A 21,293-nucleotide genomic window follows, 5' to 3' on the forward strand; every position below is an offset into this window, starting at 1 on the left:
ATTACATTGTTGGCATTATTAAAGTCATATCGTTTTTAACTCAAAAACCCAAAAAATTTGAATGAGAGCCAATTGGTTTTCCTTTTTATTTAGGCTACTTATTTTTGCACCATTTTTTCTTAAGTGTATGTAGGAAAGGGGAATAAGGAATACATTTTCCATTATCTTATGTTGTATTTATACACTTTTAAATTGATCACAAATACCGGGGTTGCCTAAAATATGTATCCGGTGTTTTAATTTTATTATTATTATAACAATGATAAACAAAGGAAATTAAAGAAAAAACAATAATTATCCTGTGCAGCAGTTATTTGGTATCAAGTCGATAGTAAAGTTTGTAGTATCGCCCACTCTGTTAGTATCCACGGTAACTGGAACAACGCGAAATAAGCGTGATGCGTTCCTGTTATCCTTGAAAGTTGGGATTTCTGACATTTCCAAGTTCCCCTCCCACATCGTCATCTAATTTGGTGAAAACAGACACATATCACTTGCTGGGCTATTCAGTATATTTTAAGCATGTATAAAAAAAAAGTTTGTTTGGATACATTTCTAATTTTGCAGGCTGTTATATTGACGAATTATGCGATGTATTATTATTGTGTTTTTAGAAAAATATAACCAGTTATCGTCTTGAATGTAGATGAAAAAGTGGAGACGCACTTTTAACGTATGATGTCAGGCTTGAAAGAGGTCTGTGAGGACACACAGTGAATGGTAGATAAAAGGGAGCAACAAATTCCGACGTCTCTTAGGAACATGAACGCATCACGATACAGTGGATGTTTTGCTAGCTCGTGTTAGCCGAGGACGGAAATCTCCCGTTGGTCAAAAAAAGTCAAAAATAATCGCGACAAAATGAGCGAGCAGTTGAAATTCATCGTCGAGCAACTGAACAAAGATCCGTTCAGGAAGAACTTTAATCTCATCACGTTTGACTCGCTCGAGCCGATGCAGTTGCTTCAGGTATTAAATGACGTCCTAGCCGAGGTCGACCCGAAGGTAAGCAAAGGTTTTATTTCACTTAAGTGACTGCCGCCATGTTAGTAATTAATAAATACTTCTCTTTTTTTCCCAGCAAGCTATTGATATTCGCGAGGAAATGCCTGAACAAACCGCCAAGAGGATGTGTTCTCTGCTCGGGATGCTAAAATACAAACCTCCTGGCAACCAGGCTGACCTGTAAGTACTGCAGTTCAGCATTCATAAATAAAACGATACAATTAATTAATTTTTCAAACTGAGACTCACTTACTTTGGGTCATTTTCTGTGAAGAACATATATCAGAATCATACTTGCCAACCCTCCCGGATTTTCCGAAAATCTCCCGAAATTCAGGCGGACCTGAGTGACGTGTCGACAGCCTGTTTTCACGTCCGCTTTCCCACAATATAAACAGCGTGCCTGCCCAATCACGTTATAACTGTAGAATGATTGAGAGCGAGTTATTGGTTTCTTATGTGGGTTTATTGTTAGGCAGTTTCATTAAAGTCCTCCCAGCGCGGTAACAACACACAACAACAGCAGTCACGTTTTCGTCTACCGTAAAGCAGTTCGTCTGCCGTAAACAGCAATGTTGTGACACTCTTAAACAGGACAATACTGCCATCAACTGTACATGCATATGTGACTATAACATCTACGGCTTTTAGAGAGTGCAGTGCACAACTGCGCACACAACAAGGAGACGAAGCAGAATGCATTATCAGAGAGGGTGTTCACTCAGCATGGTTAGAAAATAGTGACAGAGAATAGAACAAGGATGGACAATTCAACCCTTAACTCAACAATGAGTAGATGAGTGTTATGTGTGTGTATATGTGTAAATAAATGAACACTGAAATTCAAATATTTCTCTTATTTATTTATATATATATATATATATATATATATATATATATATATATATATATATATATATATATATATATATATATATATATATATAATAAAATAAATAAATACATACATATATATATATATATATATATATATATATATATATATATATATATATAAATCTCCTGATGATTGAGGGAACCCCCCCTCATGAAACAGGCCTGTAGAGATGAAATAGTCTTGTGATTTTTTTCCCCACACATACATATATATATATATATATATATATATATATATATATATATATGAAATACTTGACTTGGTGAATTCTAGCTGTAAATATACTCCTCCCCTCTTAACCACACCCCCAACCACGCCCCCCCCTCCACCTCCCGAAATCGGAGGTCTCAAGGTTGGCAAGTATGATCAGAATACATATTTAATGACCACACACCATACACCCCCCCTACACATTTCTATTACATATAAAATAGAAGTGTGGAAATTGATGTTCTGTGTACAACACCCACCCACCCACCATACTTGCCAAAATGCCAACTCTCCCGAATTTCCCGGGAGACTCCCGAATTTCAGTGCCCCTCCCGAAAATCTCCCGGGGCAACCATTCTCCCGAATTTCTCCCGATTTCCACCCGGACAACAATATTGGGGGCGTGCCTTAAAGGCACTGCCTTTAGCGTCCTCTCTCACCTGAAACCGTCACCCCTTAATAGCCGCATGCTGTCCAGGCATCCGCTTTTCCTCCACATAAACAGCGTGCCGACCCAGTCACATAATAATGTAGCGTTGGACGGGTTTAACAATGGTCTTTACTCGAAGATGTCAAGAAATGCTGACACGTTGTATGATCTTTTAACTGGTTTAATGATAACATTAATTTCAAGCACACACAATGCATACTTGGTCAACAGCTATACATGTCACACTGACGGTGGCCGTATAAACAACTTTAACACTGTTACAAATATGCGCCACACTGTCAACCCACATCAAACAAGAATGACAAAAACATTTCGGGAGAACATCCGCACCGTAACACAACATAAACACAACAGGACAAATACCCAGAATCCCTTACAGCACTAACTCACCCGGGACACTACAATAACATCTACGGCTTTTGGAGCTCAGTGCACAACTGCACACACAACAAGAAGGAGACAAAGCAGAAGAACGAAGAAGAGACATGGCGACGACGAGTAAGAAGAAGAAATACGCTTGCAAGTTCCAAAATGATTGGAAAAAATAATTTAATTTCATCCAGGACAGCTCGAAAGGGGAAGGTGTATGCTGCTTGCACCTCAACCCCGCCCAAGCAACCACGCCCCCAACACCCCCCGGCCCCCTCATCTCCCGAATTCGGAGGTCTCAAGGTTTATTATATATATATATATATATATAATAAAATAAATATATATATGTATAGCTAGAATTCCCTGAAAGTCAAGTATTTCTTATATATATATATATATATATATATATATATATATATATATATATATATATATATATATATATATATATATATATGAAATACTTGACTTGGTGAATTCTAGCTGTAAATATACTCCTCCCCTCTTAACCAGGGGAGGAGTATATTTAGGACACACACACACACACACACACACACACACACACACACACACACACACACACACACACACACACACACACACACACAGCAGGCCTAGACAGGAGGAGGACAGAGTGTAGGTACACAGAACATCAGAGGGTCAAATGTGCGAGAAAATGAGAGCAGACAGTGTTGACAAACAATGTTGCAACCTTGTGTGGGAACCGCAGGTGCAGAAACACAAAAGAAGAATCCCTGTGGGATGCAGAAACTGGCAGAGAAATTTTCCGTGCAACGTTCATATTGTTGTTACTCAGCCAGCGTTTGTGGGTCTGATGGACCCCTTGCATTTTGTGGCTTTTAACGCCTCACAATCAAACACTTTTATGTTAAAATACTGAACAGATGTTTATTGGGATAAGGTAAACATCTGTTCAGTATTTTAACATAAAAGTGTTTGATTGTGAGGCGTTAAAAGCCACAAAATGCAAGGGGTCCATCAGAGCCACAAACGCTGGCTGAGTAACAACAATATGAACATTACACAAGGGTTAAAAGCACTTTTTTTTTTACACTGCCCGGCGCAAAAAATATAACCACCTAGATGCACCGGTCCATACTCAAGGCTCAAATAATAATCGTAGCGGAAGTGATAAAGTTGTATCACAACACCCCTAATTTAGGTATTTATTTTTTATAACAAAAATGTTTTGGAATATCTTGTGTCATGATCAGATAAGTATAAAACTTGGAAGATATAAAAAAAAAATTCCCATCAAAATTAAAAGAACAAATGCATTTGGCAATATAGTTGAAGTGCGTTATTGGTGCACATTGTTTCTAGGCTTGTACGGGCCACATAAAATAATGTGGCAGGCAGGTTCTGACACTCGTGTTTTATAGGTAGAACGGTGTATGTATGTCACGCATTTGCATGGTCATACACAACATATTGCTTTGCTTACATCAGGAGCGGCTTCAGACAAGGTCTGGTGATTGGCAGCAAACCGGCAGTGCATCCCATTCTACACTGGCTGCTGCAGAGAGTCCCAGAGCTGAAGAAAAGGGCTTACCTGGCTCGCTTTCTCGTTAAACTTGATGTCCCTGCAGAGTTCCTGGCCGATGATGTCATCAGTGACACCAATCATCAGGTTTTTCCACACAAACTGTAAGGCAAAGTGAAACCTCAGCAGCAAACGAGCTAATGCATATTATATCTGTGTTCCTAGTATGAAGAACTGGTGGAATCATTTAAGACAAACCACAAGGAGTGTGAGCAGCTCAGAACGTCAGGCTTCTCCACAGCAGAAATTAGAAGGGTAAAATGGAACTTGAAAGAATAAGTCTTTTTGACTCTTAATTGCAATTATTGATTCAGCCAGAATATTAATATTTTTTTTTACTTAAATCATTGACGGAAAGTTAATTTAATCGTACATGTCTCTGCAGTTACTGATAAGATGTTCACTTTCTGTGTTTAACATACAGTATAATAGTCATTTAAAAAAAAAAAAAAGGAAAAGAAGAGGATACAAAGTGTAGTAGTACGGTTATTAGTTATTGTAAACACCTTTTCAATAAAAAAAATTACAATAAATAGCAAAAAATAGAACGGTAATTGGATTATACTTGTATAGCGCTTTTCTACCTTCAGGGTACTCACAGTGCTTTGAGACTATTTCCACGTTCACACATAAATACACTGATGGCGGGAGCTGCCACGCAAGGCGCTAACCTGGCCCATCAGGAGCAAGGGTGAAGTGTCTTGCTCAAGGACACAACGGACATGACTGGAAAAGCAGAAGCTGGGATCGAACCTGGAACCCTCAAGTTGATGGCACGCCGTCCACAAATATAATTTAATTAAAAATAATAAATAAAGGAATAAATAAGTGCGGTGATAGAGAAGTACAGTGTATCCCATATTAGAAATAATAAAACTGAATAAACCTTTTAAAATGAGCTGATAATTGTATTATGAGTTATAGACCTAAGGTATTAAAGAATTACAAATCTAATAGGCAAATATGAGTTTCAAGATAACAGAAATGGACAATAGCTTGTGCAATTTTAATGTAAAGTAAAACACAAAGATGTTAAAATAAAGATAACATAACGGAATAAAAGTAAGAATATAGGGTACGTGAATAAATATTAATAGATAATGAGTGATAGAGGGGAAATATTTTTGACAGAAATAGACAACTACATGGTGGCTCTAAATTAAGCAGTAATGTAAGAACAAGTAAAGGTGTTGTTAAAAATACCATAAGAAAATATGAAAGGGAGTAATATACTGAACAAATAATGAACCCAACACTTTTGTTTTTGCTCTCATTTTACTCAAAGATGTAAAAATTATTTTACTATATAAACAGAAGACCTATTCCTCTCAAATATTGTTCACAAATTAGTCTAAATCTGTGTTAGTGAGCATTTCTTTACCAAGAAAATCCATCCCACCTCACAGGTGTGGCATATCAGGATGCTGATTATACAGCGTGACTATTGCACAGCTGTGCCTTAGACTCTCCACAGTAAAAAGCCACTCTGAAATGTGCAGCTTTGCAATATGGAGCCATGCATTGTCGTGCTGCAACATGAGGGGATGGTCTCATGTGAATGGCACAACAACGGGCCTCAGCATCTCGTCATGGTATCTCTGCATTCAAAATGCCAACAACAAAATGCACTTGCGTTCGTTGTCCATAACATACGCCTGCTCATACCACAACCCCACCCCTACCTTGGGCCACTTGATTCACAACATTGACATCAGCAACGCCACACGAGCTGTCTGCCATCTGCCCTGGAACAGTGAAAAAAACAGGATTCATCCATGAAGAGAACACCTCTCTAATGTGCCAGATGCCATCAAATGTGAGCATTTGCCCACTCGAGTCGGTTACGACGACAAACTGCAGTCAGGTCGGAACCCCGATGAGGACGACGAGCATGCAGATGAGCTTCCTTGAGACGGTTTCTGACAGTTTATGCAAACTAATTGTTGCAGCAGCTGTGTGCTGGGTTGGTGTGGTTGTGAGGCCAGTTGGATGTACTGCCAAATTCTCTGAAACGCCTTTGGAGACAGCTTATGGTAGAGAAATGAACATTCAATTCACGGGCAACAGCTCTGGTGGACATTCCTGCAGTCAGCATGCCAAACTCAAACCTCAAAAACCACCCTCAAAACTTGCAACATCTCTGGCATTGTGCTGTGTGATAAACCTGTACATTTTCAGAGTGGCCTTTTATTGTGGGCAGCCTAAGGCACAAACCTGTGTTATAACCATGCTGTTTAATCAGCATCTTGATATGCCACACCTGTGAGGTGGGATGGATTATCTTGGCAAAGAAGAAGTGCTCACTAACACAGATTTAGACAGATTTGTGAACACTATTTGAGGAATTGGTTTTTTGAGTATATAGTAAAAGTTTTAGATCTTTGAGTTCAACTCATGAAAGATGGGAGCAAAAACAAAAATGTTGTTTTTGTTCATTGTATAATTGGATTAAATAGTTAATAGATACAAAATAAAAAAGTTAGAATAAGTAACTGTGTTAAAATACAGGCATGTACACACTAAAGATACATTTATAAAGAAGTCTGGATAAAACTAATTTCGATGTAGATCGAATGCATTCATATGTGTTGATACTTTTTTTTGGCTAAAAACGTGCTTTGTGTGTTTCCCAACAGGATATCAGTGCAATGGAAGAGGAGAAAGGCCCGCTCATCAAACGCGTGGAGAGGCTGAAAAAGAGGGTGAGCAAACTCCTCCAAGGGGGTCCCTTTGCTTGTGCGATGTTTGTCTGGCTTTAGGATTCAAAGAGGAATGAAAACATGACCCTGGTCAAATATTTTTAACTTCTCCAGTAGACCTGACAAGGATGTCACAGCTTGTAAAGTTGTAGTAATAAGCCAGCAAAGTAATGGGCTGTTGATCTTACACGCCAAAGCCATTCCAAAAAGGCGAAACCCGACTCCGTCAGAGGCATTTGGTTATTTTTGGGATATACTATATTGTAACATCTCCTTGTTCTCTTGTTCCTCCACTAGGTGGAGTCAGTGTCCAACCATCAACAGATGCTGGAGCAGGCCAAACAGCTGAGAGTTGAGAAGAAGAGGGAAGAACATTTGTCCCACCAGAAGCAAGAACAAAAGAATCAAGTACGAATGTTCTCCAAACGCTTTTACAGTTTAAGGAATGATTTGTATTTTGCACTCGGAAAAAAAATGATTATTTTTATATTAGAAAATTCACCTCTCAAGATACAATAGCCCTGAGGGGGCTCATTTTGCATGAATAAGTGCATGTAAAATGTCAATTAATACATGACAGGGCATCTCATATGAAATGTTACTGCAAACGTATTCCTAGTCCATCATTTATAAGAATATAACCGCATATAAACTCAAAACTTTCATATTGTCTCCGATAGTTGTTGTGCCAGGAACATTTGCAACTTTGGTTTCATTGTTAAATTTCTTATTTTGCACAAAAAATAATTATTGAACAATTTCTTTTCCATTAATTTATTTTAGTGCAAAACATGCATCAAATGAAACTCAAATTTGATTAAAAAAGTATAAAAATAGTTTGTAATAAATAAAAAAGTTTGGGGAAAACATGTTGTAATGGGGACTGCGGGCTTCAAAATAAAATTCTGCTTAGGGCCCCAAATTAGCCTGGGGTTCAGCAATTAAGTCAACTTTTTAATAAAATAATTTCCTGTTGCCGCTAGGTGGCTCTGTGACTAATTGAGGAAGTGACCAATGTTTCAGCTTTAATCATAAATACCAATCATGATGACGATCGGACTTTGTGGACTTGCTAAGGTTTAGGTTTTTGTGGCAGCGAATTGTCAGACTGACCATCAAAGTGGCATACGGCCGAAGGCAAATATGCTTTGCAATGTGTCATCGCCAATCCGTCTCGTACTTGTGTTTTTAAATTGGGCTCATGTGGTCAAAGTCATTAGGAGGAGTTTTCAAAATATGACACACTACTCCACACTACTTCTTTGTTTGCAAGCATTGGTTATTGAGACATTTTCGTCTGTCCTGGCATATTGTCGTCAAATTTAGTGTGAAACAGGATTAAGGTTCTGTTTTCCACATATAGGGGGCGCAAATGAGTGAGCTAATGTGTTTAAGTAATTTCACTTTAGTAGGTTTTCACTACGAACGAAAAAATGCGAGGAAACGCACAGATTAATAATAATAACCGTAGCAGTTCCTATAGAATCTTTGCACTGCTATTAGGGGTGTAACGGTACGTATATTTGTATTGAACCGTTTCGGTACGGGGGTTTCGGTTCGGTTCGGAGGTGTACCCAACGAGTACACATGCTAGCAGCGTCCGGGCTAGGACAACATGTAAAAGCCAGCGCTGTAAGACCCTCCTGCCTCGTTAAGATCTCCCGTTTGGGAACACTGGCTATGCGATACAAAAATGGAGGACGGAGGTTTTCCGACATTGTTCAGCAGCTGCTTCTGACGACACGTCAAACATGTGTTGCACCTTTCCTGCTTCCGGCTCCCAGACCGTAGTCGAGGAGCGCAGGGGAGACACTCCTCCAGGGCCGATGTATTCTCGGGGGCAACACCCTTCACTCTACCCGGCAGTGGGTCTCCACAGCTCCGGACTCCAGGGTAAATGACGAGTCCGGCGATTAGTTGCAAATCGTGGCTTTATTGAGGTCTTGCACACAGCCAATCCAACAAAACACTAGCTACTCCCCGCACTCAGCTACCGCTCCCTCACCTCGCTCGCCCACACACTCACATCACATGCTGTCACATATTGAAGGGCCACACACACACATACGCTACTCTCATAACACATGCTAACCCATTTGAAGCGTCACCACCGCATTCAAGCAGCCTCTCCTCGGCGAGTCAGGCAGGGCTAAAGCAATAACAAATGTTTTTATAGCAGCAGATATAAGTCCATATTGCATTAAAAACTAGATTTTGACCCACTTCTATGGTGGAAGAACAATGAGCCCATATATCCTCTTACTGCCAAGTTAGCCAGGCTAGGGGGGGAAAAGAAAAGTTAATCTGAGGCTGAGTTGACTTGAAACTGTTTAATGTTGCACTTTTTATATGTAGAAGAAAAGTTTTGTCATTTTATTTAATCTGAGCAATAACTTGAGGCAGTTTAATGTTGATTAATGTGAACAAGTTGAAAAACTTATTGGGGTGTTACCATTTAGTGGTCAATTGTACGGAATATGTACTGTACTGTGCAATCTACTAATAAAAGTCTCAATCAATCAAAAAAAGCACTTTACACGTAGAAAGGTTTTGTTAAGAAACCATTCTGAGCCTTATCTTATTTAGTTTTTATTTTATATATGTTGACCACATTAACCCTGGCAATGGACCCTGTGTGTATATGTATGTTATGCCATTGTTTACAAATTTGGTAAATAAATAACCAAAAAATTTATATTTTGTTGTTTTCTTACTGTACCAAAAATGAACCGAACCGTGACCTCTAAACCGAGGTACGTACTGAACCGAAATTTTTGTGTACCGTTACACCCCTAACTGCTATTGCTCGATATTTTACATAATTGCAGTGCCAATCAAAAACTGAGCATTATTCCCTTCGTAAAAGCAGAATGTTTGCTCTTGTGTACGCAATCCAAAGTTTAGACTAGTTTAGCCTGTTTTCAATAATAGTGGAAAAAAATCTAAAAGAAGAGAACTTTTTCAAATAAGTCACCAAGACGGACGCAGACACGGTGACTACTATGCACACAGGAAAATTGTTATTCAAACAGCTAGAGGGTCGAAAGATGAAGGTAATAAAACACCTGTAGGGTATTCTCAAACAGAAAGTGGAGGAGTGCAAGGTGTCAACATGGAGGAGTAGAAAAGGGTTTCAGTAACAACCTGTGCAATGATGGTTAATTCCATGTCCAAGAGGACTAAAGCAGTGCTACATAACAATGGGGCTTACACTAATTATTCACACATTGGGTACAGTTTAGAGATGTTCTCTGTGGGCGTACTCACTTATGTTGCCAGCTATTCAGACAATAATGGCTGTGTGATGACCTATTTTCATAGGATAATAAATCTAGACTGCTTTGCACACTGTACATTGACTATTCTATAGTATTGTCCCTTGAAACTGTACTGTACACTAAGATGGTTCTCATTCTTGTAAAATACAGTCAGCCCATGCTGTTTAAAATAAAATAAAACGTTTTTGTAGTCATGTTTAAAACATACCCATAAAAAGCTCTAAAACGCATCTCACAGTTATCAAACATTTTAATTTCCGTTGTGCACATTAAGAAATTATTACAGGTATAGAGTAGTATTGCAATTAAAAAACATTAAATTACCTCGCTTGATTGATTGATTGAGACTTTTATTAGTAGGTTGCACAGTGAAGTACATATTCCGTACAATTGACCACTAAATGGTAACACCCCAATAAGTTTTTCAACTTGTTTAAGTCGGGGTCCACTTAAATTGATTCATGATACAGATATATACTATCAGATATATACTATCATCATAATACAGTCATCACACAAGATAATCACATTGAATTATTTACATTATTTACAATCCGGTGGGTGGGGGTTAGGTTTGGTTGTTATCATCAGTCATCAACAATTGAGAACAGAGAAATGGATATTGGAACAGTGTAGGTCTGACTTGGTAGGATATATATATATATATATATATATATAGAGAGAGAGAGAGATCATAAGGCATAAGAAAAAGTATCTGCATTTGATTGTTTACTTCGGTATCAGGGAGGTGTAGCGGATTTTATAGACCAGGCTCAGTGCAAGTTGTTTTACTCTGTCCTCCACCCTGAGCCAGCCCACTTTGGAGAAGTGGGTAGGAGTGAGGTGGGATCTGGGGTGGAGGTCTAGAAGTAGTCTGACTAGCTTGTTCTGGGATGTTTGGAGTTTAGATTTGAGGGTTTTGGAGGTGCTCGGGTACCAGGAGGTGCTTGCGTAATCGAAAAAGGGTTGAACACAGACAACACATTATAATGGGATTGTCTGTGAATTGATGTCTTACTCAGTTTGCATCTCAACTCCACTTCTCAACACACATAATACACACCTGGGGACTCAATTATAAAACATTGTGTGGATTCCAGCGTCAATCATTGCATAAGCACAAACTTCAATATGTATGTGCGCAAAATAATTTCAGATTTGTAAAACAATGCTGCGTACACTTGCACATTCCCTTCTCATTATAAAGCTCATGCATATGGTGAGGATTAGGATTGCAATAATATAAATAATGTACATTTGGCTGACAACAGAGCTTTTACAACTATCGCTATATTGTGGTAATGCATGTTGATGAGGACACATTCTAATTGTGTCCCGCAAATTTGACAGCAACAAGTGAACGTAAGCATCCTCAACGCACTGTATAATTCTCGCGAGCTGGTAACGTCCCCACAATGCAAAGCCACTTCTTAGTCAGCAATCCTTGCCCCCAGTGTAAAGCATTGCCCAAGCAAAAACCGCAAAATGTACATACGTCCAAAAAAATTCTGATTTATAAAGCTAAGCTGCGTACAATTCTAGGAACTCTTCTTAATATTAATCACACCTGCAGTGAATTGTGCGCAGAAGACTCCCACTACTCCTACCTCAATAATCCAGAAATGGTCATGCAAATTAGCTCATGAGTTTGGTGATGATTTTAAAGATCAAGTGTTGGACTGTCAATGAAGGAAGGTGTTATTTTCAGAAGGAAAGTGTTCTGTTCAAATTGGTGCTTATTACGTCAAGTGTCATAAAAAAGATTATTTTTGGAGGGCTATGTAATGTCATACATAATAAAAGTAACGATCGGAATGGCAATATTTGATCAATCATAATGACAGCTCCACCGTGACTGAGAACTGTTGCTGGGATAAAGAACATCACGTGTAGCCTTCTGTTTGCCAAGTCCTTGTCCAAATAACGTTTTTAACATTTGTACTGTATGTTTGTTTTGTCAAAGCAGACATTCTGTTTCATGACACAATTACCGGGTAGTCTTCATGAGCAATATTGAAAGCTCTTGTGGGCAATTGGCACGACCTACAATTAGTTTCATGCCAATCAGTTACAGTGCTCAAATTTTACCGCTGCATTTGCCGCGACCGCCCTCGTCATTTGTCGTAATGCCCAAAAAAATTGACCAACATTTGCGGCAAGAACATGCTGTCAGGTTCAAACACTGATGGCATCTATTAAACAAGACAAGAGGCAAAGAATCAAACAGAGGCAGAATTCAATTTGGACTCAATATTGAGGAGAAAACGTGTCGACCTGTAACCTCTTACAGTGTCACTCACGCTCTGCCAAAAGATTGTACTCCTCCTTCTTTATTTGACTTTCTCCCCCCACCTGACCACAGCTGCTTCCAGAGGGAAGTGGGTCGTAAATAGCGTTGCCTTTGGTTACCGAACAGTTCAAAAGAAGAGGTCGTAAAATAGTTAAAAAATAGATCCATAAAATAGTTCAAAAAGAGTTTATAAAATACTTCAAAAAGAGTTCGTCTGGAAATGGGGCAGATCCTTGGTTCTCTCCGCTTTGAAGTCCTTGTGGAGTTTTACGAGCCTTCTTCTTGGTTGGTTTCAAAGACAGGCTTTTGACTTTTTGCCTGGAACTCATTTCAACACAAAGTTTTTGGTGATTACTTACAATTATTCCAACACATGCCGTGACCGCCCTTGCTCTTTTACTTGTTAATGGACAAGGGATGTAACAGCAAACAGTATAATGATAATTTGCGATAATTCTCGACGGTTAGTAATACTGTCTAATCTTTTAATTACAAAAAAAACTTCATTTATTAATGCATTTTCGGCAACACGAAGTCAGGCGCATGCGCACTAGCGGTGTCTGGCTTGATAATCATGGCGGCCCTACGACACAAACTTTGCTGCGGTGATTTCCCCTCGGATTAAACGGAGCCAAGGGCTTGGTTTGACGTCATTTTCCCTCGCTTCCCGCCGTGCGTATAAGAGCGCACTGCTGTGTTTAGATGGAGACTGGTGTGGACAATATTGGAGACAGACACACTTGTTCCCACACTAAACAGCGAAGGAGAAAAACTATTTGATGTTTTACAGCAGGCGATATGTCGTGAACGTTGGCAAAACTGGTTTATAAAGTCTTTACATTGTTTACTAGGATGTTCACTCCTCCTTTATTTAACTGCAAACTGTATCAGTGTTCAAATAACATCAATACCAGCTATAATGTTTTGTCATCTCATCGATTTGAACGCAGGCGGTGAAGATTGTTTATTCGATGTGTGAGGTGTCACTCCGGGTTTTTTTTTTGTTGGCCAAATGTTGGACTGAAACACTAGGGAGGCGTTGGAGAAGAACAAAGTTTGTTTTATTAGACTTCATCTTCATTAGCCAAACTGCTTTGTGTTTTATTTTGATATCAAAAAGTAAACACAAGGTCTTGTTTACATGAATTGTTTTTTTTCATGTCACTTCAAAAATCCTTCATTTGACATAATTGTGTTAATGTGTTATTGTGTATAGTTAATGCTTATACGACATATTTCTGCTCAAACTCATAATGGATCTGTCATCTACATGATGTACATAATAGAGATGTGCGGTTTGCGGACACAACCGCGGAGTCCGCGGATTATCCGCGGGTCGGGCAGTTGAAATAAAAAAAAATTAAGATTGTATCCGCGGGTCGGGTCGGGCGGTTGAAATAAAAAAAAATTAGATTTTAAATAGATTCAGGCGGGTGGCAGTTAAACCAATTCGGAAATATATATACATAGTTAAATGTTGTTACCCACATACGAAAAACGAGCAGGCACCTGCAGCATGCCACAACAGAAGAAGAAAAAAAAAAGAGATGGCAACGCCGGCAGCAAACGTGGTACACGACAAACTAAAAAAGGGAATACTAAAGACCAGGGGAAAAAAAGGCCAGAAAAGTTCAGCGTGGACTCGTTTTTATGAGGTTGTAAATCAGGATGATAGTAATGCTGGCTACGTGATTTGCAAGAGCTGCGACACTGTTTATGTCTACGACAGTCACAAAACCGGGACATCTAACATGGTGCATCACATTTGTGCAAAACCCCGAATCTCCACAAACACCCTGAGCATGAGCAGTTTCGTCCGCCGTGATCCCAGAAGAGTGCCACAGGATGTTAAAACAAGATAGAACGCAGCTGCCTGCAGCAGTTTGAGTGGCGCGAGCGCGCTTGGAGGTGCGCTCAGCGCGGCTCCCAGATGATTGCGCACTGGTGTGCGTCTGGGCCGTGACAGCGTGGCACGCATTGAATGTCTCTGCTGCATTGGATCAGTCTCCTTTCTTTAACAGGCAAAAGCTTTATAACCTCACTAATGCCTTGCATCGTCTATATTAGATATATAACAACGGGCGGGTGGCGGATGGCGGGCAGGTGCGGTTTTGATTAAATGTTAGTTCGGGTGGATGGCGGATGGTTGACGACTTTTGTGATGCGGATGAAATAATTGCCTATCCGCGCATCTCTAGTACATAACTTTAGAAAAAAATAAAAATAAAAACTCTCTATCAAAATGTAAAAATAGAAATAAAGGCATCATGTAATGACAAAAAGCTGACAAGTTGATGTTATTGAAGAATAAAAAAACCCTAATATTTGTCCATAAATATATGGATAACGTTTATCTATAGTTTTTTTTTATTAGACATTACAAATGACAAGATGGTATTACGTTCACACCCCAACACTGCTTTACTTAACAATCAGAAATCATGATTTCAATATTGATAACAATACTCTTATTACTTTGGCCATAATTGGCAGCCCTAGATCTCATACATGAACACTATATATGTATATATATATATGTGTATATATATATATATATATATATATATGTATATATATATATATATATATATATATATATATATATATATATATATCTCGAAAGAAAATAATGTTTGCCTTGGTGCCCTAAAATATGAGCCCTCTTTTAAGGAAACACTTGCCTTGACCTTAAAATGTTAAAATTCGAGGCCTGCAGTTATACAAATGATTTTTACTGGATTGAGCAAACATTGCATGAAATGTTTTAAATGTTGTCATCGGTATGTGCTAGTAATTGATGGCTTGTGTTCAGCTGTTTCAGGCAGAGCAGAGGTTGCAGAGGTTGCAGCAGCAGTTAAAGGACATGCGACAGGCTGCAGCTGATGCCAGTCCTGATAGTAAGTTTACGACACTGCAGTTTTAAGATGTCTCTCACTTGATAGGTTTGCATACATGAGCCCTTCTGATATTGATTATCTTTAAACTGATATAATGTCCACTTCGGTTTTTGAATCATGTCTGGCTCTTAAGCTGGAAGGGGATTCCCCCCATTGACACTTAATGAAACGGTGTGTATAATGCTCACAGTGGAAGGAACTTTATCTTTTTGTTTGTTGTTTGTGTGTATATTTGTAGTCCTATCAGCGCTCACGAGTGTGGTCATTGTCAATGTTAGAAATATATTTGAGCCAGGAATGACTAAAATGCAGCCCATAGATTTTGTTTGGCCTGCAGCACATTCTAAAAAATACAGTTACCCCAAAACACAACAAAATCGTGGGGACTGGGGTCAAAAAGGTGTAATGTAAGAAGAAAAAAGTTACTCTCTGGTAGAGAAATTTTAGACAATCCTGTATTAAGCTCTCCGTCTTCTCCAGGCTTAATGAAGAGGCTAGAAGAGGAGATCAAGATCAATTCTTACATGGTCTCTGAGAAACTCCCCAAAGAGTTGGAGGTTCTCAGGCGTACAGTGAAGTACCTTCAGAAGGTGGTGTCAGAGCCTGCTATGAGCCATGGTGATGTCCTTGAGCTGGGGGACAAGGTCTGTTCTGTATGTTTATCTTTGCTGAACTATGACAGTCATAATGTCCTCCCATCCTTTTACAGATCAAAGAAGTTGACTCCCAGATAAATCAGCTGATTGAGAAGAAGATGGTGAGAAGCGACCCGATAGATGACAAGCTGACCCTCTACAGACAGCAGGTGCTGGCTTTCAGATTTTATTTCCTTTTTAAAATCTTTGTGGTCTCTTTTGGCTTACCGGATGTGTTTATGAAGATCTAGTAGATGGTCTTTTATTCTTGTCTTGGGTAATTTTTTCACTAGAACATGCAAGTTAACTCCAGGGCAGCATGAAAGAGCTGCTTGGTGTAGTCCTATTTATGTACAGTAGATTGTCCTCAACAGATTTGATTTTATATTAATGTTTTAATCTTAATGCTAAGAAGTATATTTACAATTTTATGGACTTAACAGTCGTACCTCCATTTTCATATGCCCCAGTTTTTGTTTGATTTCCCCCAGGAAGTATTTTCCTTTGTTTTCTGCATGGAAAACTATAATTATTCTCCATAAAATATGTTTTGTTTTAGTTTTTTTTGGGAGTCTGCAACGGAATAATTGGCTTTACAATATTTCTTCTGTTACTTCTGTTGCTGATTCAGTCTTTGAACAAAAAATGTGTTTATTGGCACATAAAAGACCATCCTATCTGCAATAACTGACAGTATAAGGAAATATGAAGTAGTTTTTTTTAGCTGTAACAGCTTCCTGACTTCTGGAAATACTTTTTTGGAATGTCCAGAAATAAGTATGTGTTTTTCCCACAGATATGGAAGCATTGAATTGTCCAATAGGTCACAAGAATTAAGATTGAGAGCGTATACCCTAATTGAGTGTCTCTAATGTACCGTCATTGTCATTGCTCACACGGTTCCCCTGGGGTTTAAAATTCGCTGAGAATTTGAGAATTGACACATTTGTTTAGATTTGCTTTGTAATGTGACCCTTGCAGGCCTCCATCATCATCCGTAAGAAGGAAGCAAAAGCAGAAGAGCTGCAGGAAGCGAGGGAGGAGTTGGCTACAGCAGAGCGGCAGCTAAAACACAAGACTGACCAGTCAAGGGCCTCCAACGGGGAAGAGGTCATCCGGGGTGATGAGGTACACGTCTGCTTGTGTTTGTTACTGCCACAAATGAATACAGTCGTCCATTGTCAGACATTTTGCTGGTGTGAGTTTGTCTGTCCAATTCACTTTGATGTTTGTTTGAGGTGACTGATAAGATCACTCATGAACTTTTAATGTGTACTTGTACTTTTTCAAACCAAAGAAAGCAAGAGAGGCTATTTATGTTCCTATCCAAACACGGACCGCTCACTGTCTTAACAGTACTCATCCCTTTTCCCTCACTTGCACCCCTGACCCCCCACATTCCCATAAAGATCTAAAAATAGAAGCCGACTGAGAAGATCCAGAACAAAACGCCTGGAAGTCACTTTTTCCCTTCATCTTTAGTGTACGCATTCTCTTAACTTAGGGAACTGGAACAGACTTGTGCCCTAAAATGTTGTCTTCTGGTCTTCTATTTTTTACGCGGACAAGTCTTCCAAACACATGGGTCATGTCCTAATTAAGTGACAGGGAGAATACACATATTCTGTCAGTACTTTTGCTGGAAGTTAACCTAAAATACAGAAGAGCCCAGTGTTCTATGGAGTTGTTTTTTCCTCCATTCACATTAGGTCTTGAACTGTAACCTCAACTGATGGTGAAAAACTAGGAATAATGGATCTGTCAGGTTCAAACACTGATGACATCTATTAAACAAGACAAGAGGCAAAGAATTAAACAGAGACAGAATTAAATGTGGACTCAGTTGAGGAGAGTCGCCTGTACACTGTACCCTTGAACAGTATCTCAGCACGCTCTGGTGAAAGATTGTACTCCTCCTTCTTTATTTGACTTTCTCCGACCACATGACCACAGCTGCTTCCAGAGGGAAGTGGGTCGTAAACAGCGTTGCCTTTGGTTACCAAACAGTTCAAAAGAAGAGGTCGTAAAATAGTTCAAAAAGACGTTCGTAAAACAGTTCAAGAAGAGGTCGCCTGGAGGGGAGTCTGGTCCTGCTTCCTCCCCGCTTTGAAGTCCTTGGGTTAGAACACTATCTTTCTGTTGATTACCATACATGAAAGAAAACAGAACACCTTCATTTTGCTTCCCCCCTACACAGTTGAGTTTTACGAGCCTTACTCTTGGTAGGTTCCAAAGACAGCTTTTGTCTTCTCACCAGACACTCAATGTAACACAAAGTTTTTGTGATAACTTACAAACAATTATTCTAACAGGATCCTCCAATAAAAAGCACTAAAATGCAATTTTCTGCTATATAGTATGCCTCTCACAGTGAGTACCGTATTTTCCGCACTATAAGGCGCACCTAAAAACCACACATTTTCTCAAAAGCTGACAGTGCGCCTTATAACCCGGTGCGCTTTATATATGGATAAATATTAAGATTCATTTTCATAAAGTTTCGGTCTCGCAACTTCGGTAAACAGCCGCCATCTTTTTTCCCCGTAGAAGAAGCGCGCGGTGCATGCTGGGATATGTGACGTTTCATTTCCATTTGTGTGTTTATGTAAAGACCCCAAAATGGCTCCTATTAAGTGTGTTGTCTGTCTAATTATAAATAATGCAGACGAGGCGTGTTAACTGAGTTCTCAACGTTTACTCACAGCGTGCTCATAACCACATTCTAACTCCCAGCATACAACAACGCTTCTCAGGGCTACCGCGCATGCTCGTCACTATCGTTGCATGCTGGGTAGTGTAGTTGTTATATTTGCTAGCTCATAACATCACATTAAGAGACACGCTTACGCGCTTAATTCAATACTCGCCGTCATTCCGGGTGGATTGACAAAAGACCTCCAGCCGCTAGATATTGGTGTCAACAGGGCATTCGAAGCTAGACTGCTAACTGCGTGGGAACAGTGGATGACAGAAGGCGAACACACGTGACGTTCACCAAGACAGGGAGGCAGGGAGACAGCGCCAGACGACATTTTGGATCCCACATTCGCCCAACTTTTCAATTCGGACAACGAAGGAGAATAATTCGAGGGATTTATGAATGAAGAATAACTTCAGAAAGTGAGCGTTATGTTTATTTTGTGTGTTGTGACATTAACGTTCGAGCAACATTATGTTGCTATTGCTCTGCACTATTTTGAATTTTACTATGTTTGTGATTGCACATTTGCGTACATTTTGGGAGTGAACAGAGTTGTTAGAACGCTGGTTTTTAATATATTATTAAAGTTTGACTGACCTATCTGACTGTTTTTTTGACATTCCTTTAGCGCAGTTAGATGCGGCTTACAACACCGGGCAGCTTATAGGTGGACAAAGTTTTGAAATATGCCGTTCATTGAAGGCGCGGCTTTTAACCCAGGGCGCCTTATGGTGCGGAAAATACGGTAAATGCATTATAAATAAAGATGAATATTGTTTACATTTCAACCAATTCTAATGCCAAATCGGTACTTTAAAAACAGTGAAAAAATCCACCAAAAAACAACTCCCCAGTTTTATTTGTATGGAATTTTGTGACGTTTAAGTTGAACCGACTTTAAATATTTCAGTGCTATAAATTGAATGATAAATAAGTAATACATTCAAAATAAGAACAAAATCTGTGTCGGAAGTGTTGCATCAGTACAGAACATAAAGAACATGCAAAAAAAATGAATTGTAATGTTTGATCCTCTAAATTCTGTATGTTCTGAATGCAACTTCGCACGTGTTGTTGTGGCTACTGACTAGGCCAGGGGTCGGCAACCCGCGGCTTCGGAGCCGCACGCGGCTCTTTGATCACTGTGATGCGGCTCAGCTGCATACTTGCCGACGCCCTCGATTTTCCCGGGAGACCTCCGGATTTCAGTGCCTCTAGCAGAAAACTCCTGGGTTTAATATTCTCCGATTTTCACCCTTACAAAAATAATAAAGGCGTGCCATGATGGTACAACATTTAGCGCCCTCTACAATCTGCTATAATAACAGCATGCCAGCCCAGCCTCTTGTTATATGCATCTTCTGCTTGCACACGTAAGTGACAGCAAAGCATACTTGGTCAACCCCCTGTGCGTCGGTTGAGGTGGGCGGGGTTTGGTAGGGGGGGTGTATAATGTAGCCCGGAAGAGTTAGGACTGCATGGGATTCTGGGTATTTGTTCTGTTGTGTTTATGTTGTGTTACGGTGCAGATGTTCTCCCGAAATGTGTTTGTCATTCTTGTTTGGTGTGGGTTCACAGTGTGGCGCATTATTAGTAAGAGTGTTAAACTTTTTTATACCGCCACCATCAGTGTAACCTGTGTGGTTGTTGACCAAGTATGCCTTGCTGTCACTTACGTGAGCAAGCAGAAGCCCCATACAACGTGTGGCTGGTTCGGCACGCGTGTTGTAGTGGGCGCTAAATGCTGTACCATCATGGCACGTACGAGAGAATGCTTGCCCTGAAATTCGTAGTCTGGCGGAAAAATCGGGTTGGTTAACAAGTACGACACTGTCAAGCGCCGTTCATGTAAAACCCGCGGGCCGCACTAACATTAAATTTTCATATTAAGGTGTAGGTCGCGTGTCTGAGACCCTTGGTTTATACATAGCACAAAGCAAAAAAAAAAAAACTTTGTATGCAGTGTTATTTCATTTTAAATTTCAAAAGATTTTTGTGGCTCCCATTGTTTTCTTTAATTTGTGAAACTGGTCAAAATGGCTCTTTGACTGGTAAAGGTTGCCGACCCCTGGACTAGGCTATAGCGCTGCAGTGCTAGCAATGTTATGAAGGCTGCTGTTGGCATGTTAAAGTCGGCAATAACGTTTAAAAAGAGTTCAGACTGTCTGTTCCTTTTGGGCCGCTAAGTTTCTTACAAGAATGTTACTTGCACCATTTCACGGATGAGCACTTGTGTAGTAGTGCAAGGTGTCGTCATGGAGGAGTGGAAAAAAGGTTTCAGTAACAACCTGTG

The 21,293-nt window shown here is 39.6% G+C and overlaps 1 protein-coding gene across 1 annotated transcript in view; it reads left to right on the top strand.

Moving 5' to 3' along the window:
* The first annotated feature begins 770 nt into the window (after nt 1-770).
* LOC133623053 (intraflagellar transport protein 81 homolog) overlaps nt 771-21,293 on the top strand; it is a 49,936-nt gene continuing 29,413 nt past the window's right edge. The window contains exons 1-10 of the mRNA XM_061985980.2: nt 771-1,005; nt 1,082-1,185; nt 4,407-4,587; nt 4,666-4,755; nt 7,137-7,202; nt 7,497-7,607; nt 15,580-15,664; nt 16,145-16,308; nt 16,374-16,469; nt 17,281-17,427. Coding sequence (XP_061841964.1) covers nt 862-1,005; nt 1,082-1,185; nt 4,407-4,587; nt 4,666-4,755; nt 7,137-7,202; nt 7,497-7,607; nt 15,580-15,664; nt 16,145-16,308; nt 16,374-16,469; nt 17,281-17,427 — 1,188 coding nt within the window. The 5' untranslated portion in view covers nt 771-861. The remainder of the gene's footprint in view (nt 1,006-1,081; nt 1,186-4,406; nt 4,588-4,665; nt 4,756-7,136; nt 7,203-7,496; nt 7,608-15,579; nt 15,665-16,144; nt 16,309-16,373; nt 16,470-17,280; nt 17,428-21,293) is intronic.

The sequence above is a fragment of the Nerophis lumbriciformis genome, linkage group LG12 (genome assembly GCF_033978685.3).
Source record: "Nerophis lumbriciformis linkage group LG12, RoL_Nlum_v2.1, whole genome shotgun sequence".
In the NCBI taxonomy this organism is placed as follows: domain Eukaryota; kingdom Metazoa; phylum Chordata; class Actinopteri; order Syngnathiformes; family Syngnathidae; genus Nerophis; species Nerophis lumbriciformis.